This window comes from Calypte anna, chromosome 2 (genome assembly GCF_003957555.1).
Source record: "Calypte anna isolate BGI_N300 chromosome 2, bCalAnn1_v1.p, whole genome shotgun sequence".
Taxonomy (NCBI): domain Eukaryota; kingdom Metazoa; phylum Chordata; class Aves; order Apodiformes; family Trochilidae; genus Calypte; species Calypte anna.
The window spans coordinates 42,141,169-42,158,241 of NC_044245.1; the positions used below are offsets into that span (position 1 = coordinate 42,141,169).

General features: G+C 41.7%; 2 protein-coding genes across 2 annotated transcripts in view; one reads left to right on the plus strand and one right to left on the minus strand.

Annotated features, from left to right (window-relative positions):
• Positions 1-5,511, plus strand: part of CNOT10 (CCR4-NOT transcription complex subunit 10) — a 31,599-nt gene extending 26,088 nt beyond the window's left edge. Inside the window, exons 14-19 of the mRNA XM_008504375.2 lie at positions 379-492; positions 2,352-2,482; positions 3,105-3,140; positions 3,257-3,384; positions 4,631-4,706; positions 5,239-5,511. Of these exons, the coding sequence (XP_008502597.1) occupies positions 379-492; positions 2,352-2,482; positions 3,105-3,140; positions 3,257-3,384; positions 4,631-4,706; positions 5,239-5,393 (640 nt within the window). The 3' untranslated portion in view covers positions 5,394-5,511. The remainder of the gene's footprint in view (positions 1-378; positions 493-2,351; positions 2,483-3,104; positions 3,141-3,256; positions 3,385-4,630; positions 4,707-5,238) is intronic.
• A 9,446-nt stretch (positions 5,512-14,957) lies between these two features.
• Positions 14,958-17,073, minus strand: part of TRIM71 (tripartite motif containing 71) — a 54,752-nt gene continuing 52,636 nt past the window's right edge. Inside the window, exon 4 of the mRNA XM_030445679.1 lies at positions 14,958-16,409. Within this exon, the coding sequence (XP_030301539.1) occupies positions 14,958-16,409 (1,452 nt within the window). The remainder of the gene's footprint in view (positions 16,410-17,073) is intronic.

Here is a 17,073-nt window from a genome sequence, read left to right on the forward strand (position 1 = left end):
TAAAAAGAGGGAGAGAAAGAGAAAGTGTATGTAAGAAAAATTACAGGTATAATGAGGTCCATCTTTTTTTTAATCTGTTATTCATGGTCAAAATTTCAAAATCTTACAGCATGCAGTGGTGGTCCTTAGATAGAATGCAATGTAAATATCTCCTAATTTTTAGAGAACATGACTACAGATGTTAAAAACACTGTGTCCTTCATACTTTGATGCAAAGACGCTACGGAAAGTTTATAATATTTTTTTTTCAGCACTTAACAAGAAATGCACCTTACAGCTATATTTGGAATCACCAAATTCTCCATTTAATGTATTGGCTTTTTTCCCCCCCTCCCCCTTTTTTTTTTTTTTTTTTTTCTTCCTTCTTTTTCCTTCCAGGTGCTCAATACTTGCGTGTAGTGCTTACGTGGCTCTGGCTTTGGGTGATAACCTTATGGCATTGAATCACGCAGATAAACTTCTTCAGCAACCAAAGCTGTCAGGGTCTCTTAAGTAAGTTGGACGTGGCCATTTCCACTTTCTCAGCCCTGCTTTTTGCTGGAGAGTTCTGGGTTGAAGCTTCCAATGTCTGTAGCTGCTTGCCAGTTCTGTACCTGCTGCAAAGAATTGCTTGTCTTGCTTCTGTTCTTGTTGAAGCACTGACTAAATGCTCATTGACACACAGGAACATGAGTCTCCCCATTTGTGTATGAATTCCATGCAATTCAGAATCTATCACTGCTCTTGTTGCTATTTGTTAATCTCCAGCCATGGGGTCCCATACAGTGGCAGGGCCATCAGGTGCCTGTCCTGATTCATTGTGGGGCTGCATGTGCTCGTGTTGGCACAGCACAAGGGGCAGGAATGTGCAGCTAGGGGTGGACAACTTTAGCTGAAGCCAGCGTGCTGCTGAAAGCTCACTTCTGAAACTACAGCCTCTGAGGGGAAGATTTGCTCTGTCAGCAGGGTACTGCTCTTGGATGTGCAGGACTGTCACCTCACCTTCCACCATTGATTATATAGGTCCCATTCTTCAGTTTCTTTTTTCCAGTTCTCATTTAGCACAGTATTTTTGGAAGATACTCGAAGCTCATTCTGTTTCTACCTACCAGTTCTCATACATCTCTGCAAACTCAAAAAAGGCAGCTTTTACTCCATCCTTCTGACCTTGTTTAATCCCTATGTTTAATTCTGACCTGCATTTAATTCCTATGTCATACACAGAATAAAATATAGCAGAGGTTTTAATGATAGTAATACCTTTTTCAAAACTGGTAGTGTACTTGCAGAAAGCAAGCAACCTTGTGCATACTTTTACATGCTGGCAGCATGTTCTAAAATGGTCCATGCCAATTATATTCTTTGGCTCTTACACTTCAGAGTATTGCAAAGTTCATCTTTTTGCAGTCATTGTGTGATCAAGATTTTAGAGGAATCTGCAAGGTAATAACACATTACTTTGTAGCAGGCAGTGTAAAGGAAGAAATACTAGCTGAAAGGTTTTTGCAAAGAAGAGGAGCCATGTATGTCCTAGGAAACTAGGTTTTTGAGCAGATTTGGAACATTGAACTGTTCTGTTTCATTAAGTAAAATAAGTGGCATGTAGAAAGTTATGTTTACTGTATCAGTTATTACAAAATTTATTTTGGATGACTGATATTTTACTTGATATTTTCTAAATCATTACAATTGACTATACTGTCAGTTTGGAGTGTGCTGCATGCAGCTGCATGGGATAAGCATGAACTTTTTTGCTCATCTTTTGTTTGATCAAATATTGCAAACCAACCACTTGCTTGATTGACAGAACTCCTTCTGGAATTCTGCTGGTTAGCTAAGATGAACTGTAAGTTTCAAACATCAGGGTTGCTTAATTCTTTTGCAAAACCTGTGTTTGGAAAGGTGTTTGTGCCCCCCGGGCCCTGGACAGGTCTGCATGGTTGCTGTCCTTAAAAATGCAGCTCCTGTAATGAGTTTTATTTTTTAAATTTTTATTATTATTTTTATTGCATGTCACTTAACACTTCAAATTGTAGATGTATCCATATGCTGGGGTGTTGCTGTAAGGATTCCTGTTCTAATCCTCTGACCTAAAGCCATGCCAAGATACCAATGATTTTTGGAATGACAATTCCTGTGCATTAATGAATTGTCATTACTCAGGCACAGATTTTTTCACATCAGTGCCTGAAAGCAGTAAATGGCAGAACTGGGTATTGGGACAACACTTTATGTGCTAGCCAACTTCCATGCAAGTGTTTCAAGTAATAATTTTCATGTGTTCTCATTAAAAACTGGCTTCAGTTTTTCTCACATAACAAATTGTGGGGGTTGTTATGCTGACATTTGTACCTAACCCTTTGCTGTTGTAGGTTTCTTGGGCATTTGTATGCAGCAGAAGCTCTCATCTCTCTAGACAGAATATCTGATGCCATCACTCACTTGAACCCTGAGAATGTCACTGATGTTTCCCTTGGGATCTCTTCAAATGAGCAGGATCAAGGTTAATTAATCCACACTTCATTAGAACGGGTTATGCTTTCAGCTGCCTTCCTGCTGTAACTTTCTATATACAAATATGATGATTAAGACATCTTTTTCTAAGACCTTAGATTGTTTGGGGGCTTTTTGTTTGTGTTTTTGTTGTTGTGTTTTTGTTTTCCTGGCTTCAGTTCCTACTTTGTGTTTGATTTGTCTTCTTTTGTGTGTTTGTCATACCTTAGAAATGGATTGTTCTGTAACATACTTACAACTCTATATCATAGCATTCTTCCTTGTTTGAAGGATACTTTTGAAAGCTGCTTTTGTTAAATGTGCTATTGTGGTTAAGTTTGGGCTTCATACCTTCCCTTCCAGCTTTTTTAGTCCCTGAACCAGGCTTTGGAGTACTTACTGCATTTAGTGAGAAACAGGAATGGGGAGCATTTAGTAATATGTACCTTAACTGGCTTGCAGCACTTCCTCCCAGTTGGGAGTGGGTGTTCTGTGTACATCTGCAGATCTAAAAGCAAAACATTAAGAAAGCAAGCAAATTTGTATCTTTATGTTATTTTTGTAATAAGTTTTTAAAAAGCTCAGGAAACATGAACATTTTTTTGTTTGTTTTCTTTTTTTTTTCTTTGCAGGGTCTGACAAAGGAGAGAATGAAGCAATGGAATCTTGTAAGTACCAGTCGCTGTATTCAGCAGAGTACAGGAACATACTTGGCCAGCTTAGAGTAAAAGTTTAAGGGGAAAAAAGAATAAAAATATTTAATTTATTTTTTTTTTAATTGCAGCTGGCAAGCAGACTCCACAGTGTTATCCCAGTTCAGTCACATCTGCACGAACAATGATGTTGTTTAACCTTGGAAGTGCTTACTGTTTGAGGAGTGAATATGACAAAGCTCGAAAGTGTCTTCATCAGGTATGAGGAGCAAATCTCAAGACAGCTTTAGGATCAAATGAACTTCCTTCAAAGTGCCTTTCAGATCACAGGAAATCCTGGTGATTTCATAGCTTGGGTTTATTTGCAGATTTTGCTGAAATGGTGGCACTCTTGTGTCTTTATGAACCAATCTATATTAGTAAAATAAAATAAAAGATTGCAACGCTCATGTGTAAATAGTTCAGGATCACTGTGTGAAGTATTATTTTCTAGATCTTATCAAAACAGTGAAATATGACTAGGAAGCCTTTTCACTCTTGAATGTTGTGGGTTTTCTAATGGTTCAATAGTAGTTGTATTTCAGAGGAGAAAGGTCTTGGGGGCCTTGAGTTTACTGCTCTCTAATCAGTTACTAACTTGACATCTAAGTTATTAACTTAAAGGCTGTAAGGAAAAAAATGCAGTTCTGCTGCAGTTCCTTGCCTGCCTTTTGTCTCAAGAATTCTCAGTTACTGCTTTTGAAACTCCCTCTTCACATAGCCTGTGTCATTTGATTTTTCTTATGGCTGGGATCCATCTCTTTCAGTTATGGTACTTGTCCCTTTTTGTAGCCATTCCTGTCTACTCAAATTTGTTGTCGAGCTGCAGACTGAAACAGCAGTCTTAAAAATACTTCATAGTAGTTGTATAAGTGAACAGGTTCAAAGTCTGTAAAGTTTTCAACTGCTTAAGGCAGTTGGCCTGCTCTTTTTCCTACCAAGGCTTCTTAGGACTGGGGAGGAGTCTGTGCTTGAGCTCTGTAGTAAGTGTAAAGCCCAAAGAAGTGTAAGGCCATCTGTGGATGCAAAGTACTCTAGTTCTCTGCATCTACAATAAATTAATTGACTTAATAGCTGAAAAATATCTATATAAGGAAAGCTAACGAATGATCCATGTTAACTTTGTATTCTGAACTTTGGAGCAGTGGAGGTTACCTTCCTCACCTGTCATCTCACCACAAGATCACAGTAGACTGGCCCAAGAGTTGCAGATTCGTATTTACATAAGTATACAGCAGATGGTGATGCTAATTAGTGTGAAACAATCTTGCAAGGCAGATAATCTTTCAGTCTTTCCTTGCATGCATAAACCTGAGTGTGTTAGTTAGAAAAATCTTATATTTATTTACAAATATTTTTTTCATTTTTGTTAGCCAAGATGATAGTAACAGTCTTGTTAAGGGTCACTGTCTTTGAGCTGATCATTTCTCTTAAGCACTTTTTCTCCCCTTTTCTATTTCAATAAGGCTGCTTCACTGATCCACCCCAAAGAGATTCCTCCAGAGGCTATTCTGCTGGCTGTGTATCTTGAATTACAGAACGGTAAGGAATTGATTTTTATTTTTGTTCCCAACACTAACATGCAATCTCCCTAATTGAACATGCAAGCTGCAATGCTGAATGTAGCTTGGTATTTTTAACATTTTAATTTTTTTTCCTTGGAAGTTTACTGCTAACCTCCATAGGTAAGATCAGTTGTTTTTTTTTAAAAAACCAAACGTTTTATCTACACCCTTGACATTTGCATTACTGCTTGTAATGTCACATTGTCAGGGCGTTTTGAGCAAGATCGCATTGCTATGCGAACAGGAGAAAAGTGCCCTCTAGGTACTCTGGTATCTTAAAGCTATGAGGATAAACCTTGGTGTCTTCAGCTAAGAACAGATAGACAATACTGTTGATTCAAGTTTACTTTTGTCTAACACTTTTTCTGTCCACATCAGCATTTCACTGACTGGGGGGATTGCTAGTGCATGGCCTGGGCCCAGGGCTGACTTGTCAGCTGTGTTCTGAGAATAGCCATTTTAAGTTAAGTCATCCAAAGGTACTTTTTTAATCAAAAGTTGTCTTGTAGGTAACACACAGCTGGCACTGCAGATCATCAAGAGAAATCAGCTTCTCCCTTCTGTGAAAACACTCTCTGACATGCGGAAGAAACCTGTGTTTCAGCCAGTCCACTCAATCCAGCCCATTCAGATGCCAGCTTTCACCACTGTTCAGAGGAAGTGAGGTCATGCTGCTGCCCTGCCCATGAGGGATTGGGATTTTGTATATTTTTTTTTAACCTAGGACATCTGCATACCCCAGTTGCTGGAGTGTGTTCATTTATGTAAATTTTTAATAAAATGTAAAAAAAAAAAGAGATGCTTGGAGGTGTCCTTAAATGGAGAGAGGTTGGTATCTGTTTGGAAAACAAGTGGCAGTTTACTTAAAACAAGTGGCTAAAGAAGCATGTAATTCTTTTTGAAGAGAATATATGGGAAGAAGTGACAGGAAGTAGATCACCATTTACCTGAACTAAAGTGCCACTAAAATAGCAGTGGGGCTGTAGTGTTGGCTGCTGGGGTTTTGACACAGGTGAGCTATAGTTTTATCTTCCTTGAAGAGAAGGCTTTGATCCAGCTCTTCTGTGTTGCTGTAGCTATGTTCCACTATCCAACCAGGAGCTGGGAGCTTTGTCCTTGCTCTTGCTGAAGTTGCCCATCAGGCATGGTGACAGGGAGGTGTGTGTGTGTATGTGTGGATATATGCAGGGCCTTAAGTTGCAAGGAAAGGAGTTTCACTTGCAGGTGCACTTGGGAACCATGCTTTAGCTGGAAGGGGAGGGAAGTGCGTGTGTTGGGTGGGTGTGGGTTTTTTTTCTTTTCATTTTATTTTGGTTTTGTTTTGTGTTTGTTTTTTTTTTTAACTCTCCCTTTGCCCTAAGGAGAGGTGTAATGTTGAGGGTACAGTGAAAGAGTTCCTGGTTCTAAGAAAAGGAAACACAACACTTTGTTGAGTTTGTTTGGTGGGGTTTTTTTTTGTAGGTGTTTTTTTTTTTTTTTGTGGGTGTTTGTTTGTTGTGGTTTTTTTTTTTTCCCCACATTTTGAGGAATATCTCTTTCTTTCAAACCTCTTCTGCCTTGTGCTCAAACCCAGAGGCTGTAAAAGAGCACAATACACCAGGACTCTCTGGTTAGTTCTTATGAGCATGAACCATCCTGCTGCCCCAGGACTTAATCCAGATACAAGCTAATCAGAGCCAAGCATCTCTCCTCAGCTTCACCTCCCTGACTGTTTGGGGCCATTTCAGCTATTCTGAGACTGCCCCCATAATTTCCAGCATCACGCTGGGTAACACCTTATGCACCCTCTGTACTGCTTTGCCATCAGGCTGCACTTCCAAGTGGCCACCTGGGATGCCAGTCTTGCAAGGTTTGCTCTCAGTAACTTGAGCACTAGGTACTGAAGATGTGTATTGGAGCAGACTCCAGTTTTGCCCCCAGGAACCAGAACAAAGAAGCGACAAGTAATAGAATAGTTTATTAACAAATTTGGGAGGTGTAGGATGAGCACAAGTGTGTGTCAGCAAGAAACAGTGCAGCAGAAAAACCTGAGACTGACTCCTTGCCCTGTTCTGTTGGGTAACTAACTGGCTTAGCTACGCTTTCAATATAATGATAGAATATCTGACTTTCTGAATAGCAATTATGTCCCTATAGGGAGGTAGCATCAGCTCTGGCTGCAGGTAGGGGCTAACAGTTTATAAAAATTAAAAAAAAAAAAAAAAAATCAGGAAAAAGGGGGTAGAGATCACCTTTCTGGTAGAAGGGAGAAAGGGAGCTGATACATCAATCAAGTCAAAGTAGATTGACTGATTAAATACAAAAAGGTTAAGGATGCTCCCTGTGTGGTCCCAGGGCCTGAATAGAGAAGATTCTTCTCTGCCCTTCCCTGCCCCCCCAGGAATGTGGGGCATTCACATGCAAAAGATGCTAATGCGGGGCTTCGGCAATGCCCAGTCCCCCCCCAGGCACCCAGCGCTCCCCTCCAGGCTCCATCAGGGACGGATGATGCCGTTGTTGTTCCCAAGATAGGGCACAGCTTATCACAGCTGCATCTGCTTGTGAGCAGGAGCATTCAGCCCAGCTCTGCCCTCACGGTCGCTCCTCTGCTGCCCCTAGGTTGCCTGCATTGACCACAGATGTTCTTGGATTTCTTTGTTTGGTGTTTCTTTCCCCTGCGGGTAGCACTGCTGCTTGAAGAAAGGGGTGAGTGGTGGTGCCCTTAAGCTGTGGAGTTTCATCGTTCTGGCAGAAGCAGAGGGGAAAAATAAGTATAAAAACGCATCTAGAGAGGGCAGTCAAGGACCTCTCTCTCTCTCTCAGACAGTACCACTGAGTTATGGTCCCCTGTAAATGATGGTGGAGATCATTAAAACGGCAAAGCATCCTGTTGTCAAAGCAGTGAAGGCAGGAGCAGCAAGCAGTTGATGCTCAATAATGCTGATTATGTTGGTTTTGGGTCAGTTCCTCAACACAAGGTTGGTCTGTCCTTCTCCTCCCACCCTCCCCCCACCATTCCAGGTTCCCAGCAAGTCTGGATCTCCCTGCCTGCCTGCTGCAAGAATGCACCACCCCCTATCTCCCCATCAGGTGAAAGGGGTCCCCATTGCCCTGAGCACCACAGGTTCAGGGAATTCCTATGGATACCCCAGGCTCCCTGCACACAGGCTAACATGTTTTGGTTAAGTGGATGATCACTGCCATGATGCAAGAACGGTGCAGCACTTGTTCAGTAAGATCCAGAGCCATCTCCCTGTGCTTAATGAAATTCTTCAGGGAGACAGCACAGGGAAGCCAGGGGAATCATTACCACACAAAGCTGGCCAAGTTAAGTCTTGAAACACCCTTCCTTCACAGCATCATCTCCCTCTCTCTATTCAACTGGAATTGATCTCTGTATTACCGACATATTGCCAGCTGCTCCAGCAGCAAGAAAGAATGGTCTGGTCAAGGATTTTGATGGATAAGAGCACAGCATGGTACTGGGCAGCCCTTCAGTTAGACACAGCTGGGGCCAGAAAGCATCTTAGCTTTGGACAGCTAGGACAGTCAGCACTCCCAGAGACTGGAAGCCACCTCCATTTCTGCCTGTGCTGGGAATTCAGTCAGTGGCCTTAATTCCCAAACTTGTACTTGTTGAAGAGCATCTTCCCACAATCAGTTTCTTTTCAAACCTTTTCCGATGTAGTAAGCACCTTTATTAAATGTTTGGGTAGCTTTGCTTTACGCTACCACTCAGAAAAAGCAATACTTCAAGTTGCAAAGGTGAAGGAAATGGAAACTTAGAAACCGACCTAACAAGGTTAAACCAACAACTTCCTGGCAAAATACCGGGTAATACAGAAACACACATACACAGATTTGCCATGAAAAAAACAAAACAAAAAACCTCACGTTTATTTGATTAAACAAAAATAAAATAAACTGCATAGGAACATTTTAAAGTCCAGAGAGACACTGACTTTGTTTTAAGGCTGCCAGTAGCTGATACATCGTCTCCTTGCTACATCCTTCAGCCTTCCCTATGGACCACAAAGATACATTCAGAAGCCTCCATTAACACAAGGGTTCTAACATTTTGCTCACTTATTCTATGTAAAAGTTTGCACATAACCTGTCATGCTCTCTTCTCTGCAGTACTCAGTATCTGAAATCTAAAAATATCTCCTTTTTTGTCCAAGTAGAAATGTGATGCCCTTTTTGGAGCATGGAAGTTCTTGTCACAGCCTGCTTCATTATCAATTAGATACAAAAGCTCATTAAAAGCAGAGCACTGCCTGTCCTGCTGAGACATTTTTGTTATTATGAGGAGAGCGATGTGATTAATCATTACATTAGAAAAAACTGCATTAGAGGGGGAAAAAAAAAACCAAAAACCCACACAAACCAAAATGACTTAAGACAGCCAGTGTCTAAGGACTGAAAAAATCTTTCTGGATCCTGATACAAACCAGCACTGAACCAACATTAGTTACAAAACTTCCTTGCTGATGTATAATGGGCAATATCTATACAATGTATAAATGAGAAAAATGCACATGTGACACTGGTTTCATGTGGCTGACCTCCATTTTCTTCAAGGCTTCCAATTTCTACTTGACTTACAGCTGCAGGCATGTGTTCAGCACCCCCACTACTCCAATGAATTGTGCACAAACCAAGCAGAGCATGACAGGTAATGCACAGTACAAACAAGAGTCACATATAGCAAGAAACCCCCACCAACTCAGGTGACTAAGCACACCTTACAAACTAGTTAAAAACTTTTAAGTCATTTTAGAAAAGAAACTAAAAGCAAAACTCAGAAAGACATCTCTCCCTCTGAAGGAAAAACTACTACGTTGTCTGAAAAGTACTCTACAAACCTATAAAAGGACTTTTTTTTTTTTTTTAAACTAGTCTGGTAGTTCAAAAGGAAGTTACTTAACTACATCACTACACAGACACTTAACATTCAGTCAGTAAGGCTCTACGAAAAGAGCTTTAAAAATTATCTACCTGAGTTTGTAAGTTGATACAATCATTAATAGAAGGTCTAAGACCATGCAGGTATACAAAGCATTTTTAGAACCATTATTGGTTAAATAATGATGGAAAAAGATGCCAGTCTGGCTCGTTAACCCGTAAGATCACTTAGAGACATCAATGTACATTTTCCACCATAACATTTACCAAACCCAACACAGCCTATGGTTATTAGGGGTCGCCTGTACCCACTTCTGTCATCCCCTAATATAAGCAGGGGAGGAAAAAGGATTTTTCAAACATAGTAATCTGAAAATGTGCTTCTGCAACTTCTACCCCACAGTCGGAACAGGGGGCATGTTGCATGTCACCACTCAAGTTGCATAAAACCCCAACATACCAGTTTTAAACTGCCTCTTTTGAAAATGTCTGAACCTAAACTGCCCTCCAGGAATAGGAACTTGGTTGCTTTGTCATGGTGGAAAAGTCCCATTGAGTCAAGAAAGCTACTAATACAATCACCAAGTCAAAAAATATCAGGATCTTATTCCCTTCAAGCATTTGGTATAGCCTTGTGTTTACAGCAATCATAACATTCGTCTTCCCAAACAGGACATATTTGTAGGCATGCTTTAAAAGTTTTTCTCTTGTAGAGAGAAGACCTAAAGGTCTTACAGACATAGGAACACTGCAAATGAACATGAAGGATGTCATGCCAGCTAATAGTGTCATAATACTGAAAAAAGTTTACATTTCCATACTTGTAGTGAAAACAGAACAAACTCGAAAGTGTTTCAGGTATCTCATCCAGTTTGCCCCAACATACAAACATTTGGTTTTATTTACAGATCCTCTAGCAAGGGCAGCTTAGTATCTCCATGGGCAGGCAGCAAAAACAAAAGCAAACAAAAGCAAGAAGTCACCACATTGTACACACTTACTCTGTTTCAATTATGCTTGTTCAACAGGCAGGATGAATCCTTCCCCCAGGCAGATTCTGAATTACTTCTCAAACCTGTCTGATGCTAAATTGAGGTAGATTATTTATTTCTGCAAAGTGAGGTAGAACTTCATGAAAAGATAGTGGCATCTCTAGTTGTGCATTTTGTACCACAGCAAACTGGGTTTTCAAGCTCCCAAGGACTCAAAGACCAACGGTACAATATTTGTCTAACGCAAGTACCAGTGTTCATTTTTTATACAGCTCCAAACTGTTTGACTAAATATCTCTATCTTTAAATACCCTATTACCTTTTGGCACCATTTGGCTTACACTCCTTTAAAGCAAAACAACAAAAAAGCAAAACTCCAAAACAACAACAAAAACTAAACACTTTGGCACAACTTTTTTTTTTTTTTAAATCAGAACTGAACAAAGAAGTTTTACAATTGAAGATATGGCAAGACAAGCCTATAAACCTGCTCTCTTCAGAATTTAATTTTTCTTAAACTACATCATAACAGATAGGGCCCATTTTCCTGCAATTCCAAGGGAATGCCAGGTTCGAGTGCCCTGTTTTTGTTGTGTTTTTTTTTTTCTTACCTCCCAGCTTGGTTACATCTGGCCCAAATATACATTTGTATTCAGACACTGTCCTTTTCCCTTGTTTTCTTTACGAGCTTAAGGTTTATGGGCTTCCTTAAGTTAAAGGTACTAAATAAAAAGGAGTGAATTCTCTGAAGGACCTGCATTATCTAATACTGAGTCTGCTTCAGTTTGCTACTCAAGTTCCTGCATAAATAACTGAGAAAGGACAAGATAGCTTCATAGGCTGAATCCTTAACAGCCACACCGACTGCTGATCCCATTTTGCCACGGAAAAAGTTATCTGAGAGCCACCAGTTTAACCTGGCAGAGTGAAATTACTTTGGGAGTTCTAGTAAGACACGTTTGTCACCCACATCTGTTGTTCCCCAATGTTATAGCTAAGAGAAAGAGGCACAAGCTCACCTCACCCTTCCTCCAAGCCATTTCCACTAGTTCAGGAGTGAACTAGGAAACACTCAGTGACTGAATGCTTGCTGAGTTTACAATCTGGTTTCAGAGCTTTGTTTTTCTTTTTGCACACTTTCACCATCTGTATTATGATACTGGGGCATTAACCTGAGAACATGCATCGCCTGAGAACATATTTGGAAAAACAGAGCAAGGTCTGAATCTCTCAAGTATTAACTCTTTCAAAGCCCCTATGGGGCATCTGATGTTGGCATTGTATATTATCACTACTTACTTTCATTGCATATAAACCACTCCATTTTATAAGCTACACTACCACTTTTCAATGAGACCAAGCGTGCTTAGCACTATCTGTGACAAAGACAAGGAATTATTTTGGGTAGCTAAATAGTAGTGTTTTTAAAACGAAAAAGCTCCCCAAACACATGAGGTCAAACACTTGAGGTTTGGTTTGTATTAAATAGACAGCAATTCAGAGTTAAAGTCATTCCTCTTCCTGACAGAGCTGGACTGGTGGGTTGTGCAATGGCTCCATACAAAATAGCTAAGGGCAACTTCACTATCTGTCACCTACCACATGGTGCCAGCTGGAGAGGGGCGAAGAGGTTTCTGCAGTTCAACACAACCCTGAATGCACACTAAAGTTGTTTGTTTTAGTTTTGGTTTTTTTTAATGCCTGGAAAACAACCCCCTTCTAGTCCCAGAGAAGGGAGGAACGAACCCAACAAGCATCAAAGCACAAGAACATTTCTAGCATACTCCAGCACTGTCACCATTCTGGTCAAGGTATTAATAGACCTGGCATTTTTATTACAATATGATCATGCCAGGACACGGCAAACGAAATATTAAAGCTTTTAAAACCAGTTTTCTTTGGTATCTAGATCTTGCAAGCTATCAGTTTTTTGCAGCCCAAGATGAGAACAATAGTACTTGGACTGAGTAATACAAGACAAACATGGATATCTGTCACAACTGCAGGCCACCCCCAGGAAGCGAGGCAGGTACAACACAAGCAGAACTTGAAAAAGTTGAAGGTAAACTATCTTTCTCTTACATCCACATTTTGAGTGGCCACACAAATTTAATGACAGACATCTCTAAAAAAGATTATCCTTTAAAGACTATTTTTAAACCATGCTACCCTAAGGTTAAGCCCAACTGAAACATACTGCTTTGAAGAGTTTGCTTCCTTAAGGCTTTGGCTGAGAGGCAGCACAGTTGTTTTATCTGAATTAAGGTATTTTTCCTCACCCTTCTTTCAAAAGAGGTTTTGCCATCTTATGATGCCTGTCCTTTTCTGGTCCTTTAGTTTAAGCCTCCTCTAAAGTGGCAGCTGTCTGCACACATCATCAGGATTTCTACAAAACCCAGAAAGTTAACACTCCTTGGAGGGGAAAAGCAGCAAGAAGGAAAGTGCACCTTGTGATTTCTCACCAACTTGTAATGAGCCTTTCAATCTTGGGTCACTTTTGCATCTGGTGGCTAGCAGAGAGACAAACCCTTTCCTTGGAGGATGGTTAAGGCTCTTCAGACTTTTTGATATGACCATTTATATGTCAGAGATCTTCTCTTGCAAACAGTAAGGGAAATCCCATGGCATTTCCAAACCTAGGAATACTGAGACAAATTTTACCATTGCAGAGAGACAGAAAAGTCCTCCGTCCCCTGCTTAACCATTCTTGTTTGCTACCAAAGGCCTTCTCCAGAGGGTGAAGCAACAGCTTTGTAGAGACAGTATCCGTACTAACAGCTAAACAGGAATGGAAGGAACTGAAGAATAAAACCAAATACTTCCAAGGACTCAGTCACGTTTTGCTAAAGAGATCTCTATTCTCCCAAAATGTTTCTTCTGCTCAGAAAAGCTCTTTTAATATATCCCCAAAAAGTCTAACCTTCCTCTGCCTCCAAGCTTTAAAGGATCACATATATCTATTTTACACAGAATTCTTTGGTACTGCCCTGAAAAAAGCAGCAAAGTTTAATCTTGATGCAGTTTGCCTTATGCTGGTACTGGTAACTTTTCACTACAATCTGCAGCAAGAGATACATGAAGCTACAGGCCTGGCCTACCCCACCCTAAAAACTACAGTAGACCTTCCTGAATTTTTCAGTCCAGCTCTTTGGGGAATCCAGAAGGTAAAAAAAAAAAAGTTTTTGTCTGATAGAGTTATTGCAATCCTCTTTAAACAAAACAAAAAAGCTGACTTCTCCAAAACACACCCTGAATCTCCAAAGCTGTGCTTACTTCTTACTTTTGGAAAGAGGTACCACTTCTGTTCTAACAAATCCAAACGTTATTTCCGTTAAAGTCTCTCTATGGGGAGGGGCAAAAAAACCCAAAAAAACCAAAAGCTAGTCATTTCACAAGAAAGTAAATCAAAAGGGTTTTAATTTTCCCTGTTTCAATGCTCCCTGTAATCCCTGTAACCTCCTTTCTGTTATCCAGATTAGGGGCATTGATAAAAGAAACAGCAACTTTTAAAAAAACTAATTTAGCTTTCAGGTGAAAAGGTAAAAAGAAATACTCAATGACAGGATAGATTAAAGGAAGCCTTGTTTTTTATCTAAACTTTACAACATCTGCACTAAGCCACTACAATGAACAATTTGGTTTAAACTTGAAGGATTTTTGTGCATTTTTATCAGTTTCACTTTGTGCTGTTGGATTACTGTGTTTCAGAAAAAAATACACAGAAATGCCAAAAAGATGCAAAACTTGCTCTTCCCGGCGAGTGAATCCCACTCACTTCCACAAAACGTTCAAAGCCACCTGGGAACAAGAGGCTGTGCTCACCAGTAAATCAAACACACTGAGGTATAAAAAGGAGAACAGGAAAAAGTTCTCTGCTGCAGCAGCAATTCAAAAAACAAAAGTCCCCCCTCCCATAGTCCCCACCCACAGAACTGCAGTATGGTCAAGAACACAAACTCTCTACAAACACCTACTACCATTTTCTCCAATTAAAAAAAAAAAAGTTACACAGAGCCTTTCTTGGCTTAGTCTACAGAATTCACCACACAAAACACCTAATGTGCACAGCAACAACTTGTTTGTGCATGAAACCCCATCGCGGGGAGAGGTAAAACGTTCTGAACTGTGAGTGTGTGGGGATGGGGAGGGGGGAGAGAAACCGGGGAGGGAAGGGAGGACAATGAGGTAGATAGAATTTAACTTTACAGGCTCACTCCCTGCAGAAAAGATAAGTACATTCATCTGTAAAAAAATTAAAGATGAGGTAGGTTTGAATCAACGTTGTATTTTTTCTTTTCATTTTCTCCTAGAAGAATTTCCCTGAGACAGTTTCTTCCTAACTCAAACACAGATTAGAAGACGAGAATTCGATTGTTTCCAAAGTCGACCACAACAACCATGCCCTCAGGGGTGACAGCTATCCCTGAGGGACGGTCCATCTGACCAAAGCCACTTCCCTGAGCACCAAACTTGCATAAAAAGCTACCATTGGACTCGAAGACCTGCACCCGGTGGTTCCTGGAATCGGCCACGATGATGCGTCCCTCCTGATCCACCGCCACTCCCTGGGGACGCAGGAACTGCCCGTTCCCTGTGCCCTCGGAGCCCAGGAAGCGCGCCGACTGGCAATCTGGATGGATGACCAGAAGGCGATGGTTGTTGAAGTCCGTCACGACCAAGTGGCCCTCGTGATTGAAAGTCACACCTCTGGGGGAATCAAAGTGCTTCCAGAGTGCCCCTTCGAAGCCGTACTTGTTCAGAAACACCCCATCGGGCCCGAACAGCTGAACGCGATGGTTCCTCGTGTCAGAGACCAGGATCTTGCCCTCCGTGTTGACGGCCACATCCCATGGGTAATTGAACTGCCCGTTCTTTGTTCCCTTCTCCCCGAACTTCAGAATGAACTGCCCCTCGAAGGTGAAGATCTGGATGCGATGATTGTCCTTGTCGGCCACGACGATCCTGCGCGAGATGTCGCAGGCCACGCCGGCGGGGCGATCGAACTGGCCTGGCCGGGAGCCCAGCGTGCCAAACTTGTGATGGAAAGTCCCGCATGGCTTGAACACCTGGATGCGGTTATTACTGCGGTCAGCAACGATGATGTAGCCTTCTTTGTCTACGCTGACCCCCCAGGGGCGGCAGAGTTTGCCGTCGCTGTCTCCCTCGCTGCCAAAGGCGAGCCCTGGCAGCCCAATGCCCATGTAGCTGCGCCCAGATTTCACCAGAACTTTGAAGGGGCTGTTCTCGATGTGTTGGTTGCACATCATCACTGATACCAGGTGCTCTCCCTCGAGCTGTGGACGGTAGCTGACCAGGTAGGTCCCATTCTGCTGATCGCTGACATCTGCCCCAAAAAGGTTGCCATCCGGGCCCATCACCACTGCAGAGATCATGTCACCTCCTGAAAGACGAAGCTCCCCGTCATGGTCATACCCTATCACTGTGAAAGAAGCCACTTTGCCCTGCAGCGCGCGCTTGAGGCCTTCCCCGGTTGCTTTGGTCAGAGGGGCAAAAGCCCCACTGCTGACAAAGCCCATTGATTTAATGGCCATATACAGCGCCTGGTCAGGGGGAGTGAACATGATCCTGTCGTCTTCCTGTGGCTGGAGAAGGCCCCTCACACTCTTCAGCTCCTGCACCTGAGCCAGCATGCGGTCCCGAGCCAAAAGAATATCCATGGTACGACCTTCCTCCAGGACCTGCTGAACAGCACTAATGGTGTTGTCCAACTTATTTAGGTTCTGACGTAACTTTTCAACTTGCAAGTAGAGTGACTTAGCCTTGACTTGACGAATCTTTTCCACCTTGAGGGGGGAACAGGGAGAAGAGAAAAGCACACTTACATCAGCAAAGACAAGACCAGACACATTTCATGTCGTTCTCCGACATACAAGGTTGTGCTGTCGCTGCAGCATGTTAACACAGATCATCAGAGCAAGTCTCTAAAAGCCATAATGTAGAGAAGCAGAAATGAGGGACAGTAATTACCTATATTCAGCATTTTTATTCTCTCCCACTCTCCAGCCAAGCTCAGACATTCTTACTCTGCAGATCTGCCATGTCAGAGTGCCATTTGAAAGGAGGGGTGACTTGCTTACTAATTATTATTTGCTTCCTCAAATGCTGTTCGTTTTGTCTAGTTGCAAGATATTTGATGGATCATCCAAAGTTATGTCTTATTTATCCTCCAGGGAAGACAGATACTACTGCAGGCTCTCAAAAAAGAGCAGAGGTTGAGGCTTCTCTGACAAAAACCAAGACCAATTTCAGAAGTTAAGCTGCAAAGCTGAGGCTACGAGAACTTCAGCTAACACACATGGGCTCCTGCCATTCCCTCACCTGCCAAAAGTGGATAATACCAGACATCTACCTCCAGAGCTCTTCAGGGTCCAGTTACTTTAATATTTTCTTGCAAATACTGGCAAGTCATGCCAAGCTAGCGCTTTACAACAGGATGCTTTCTAACAT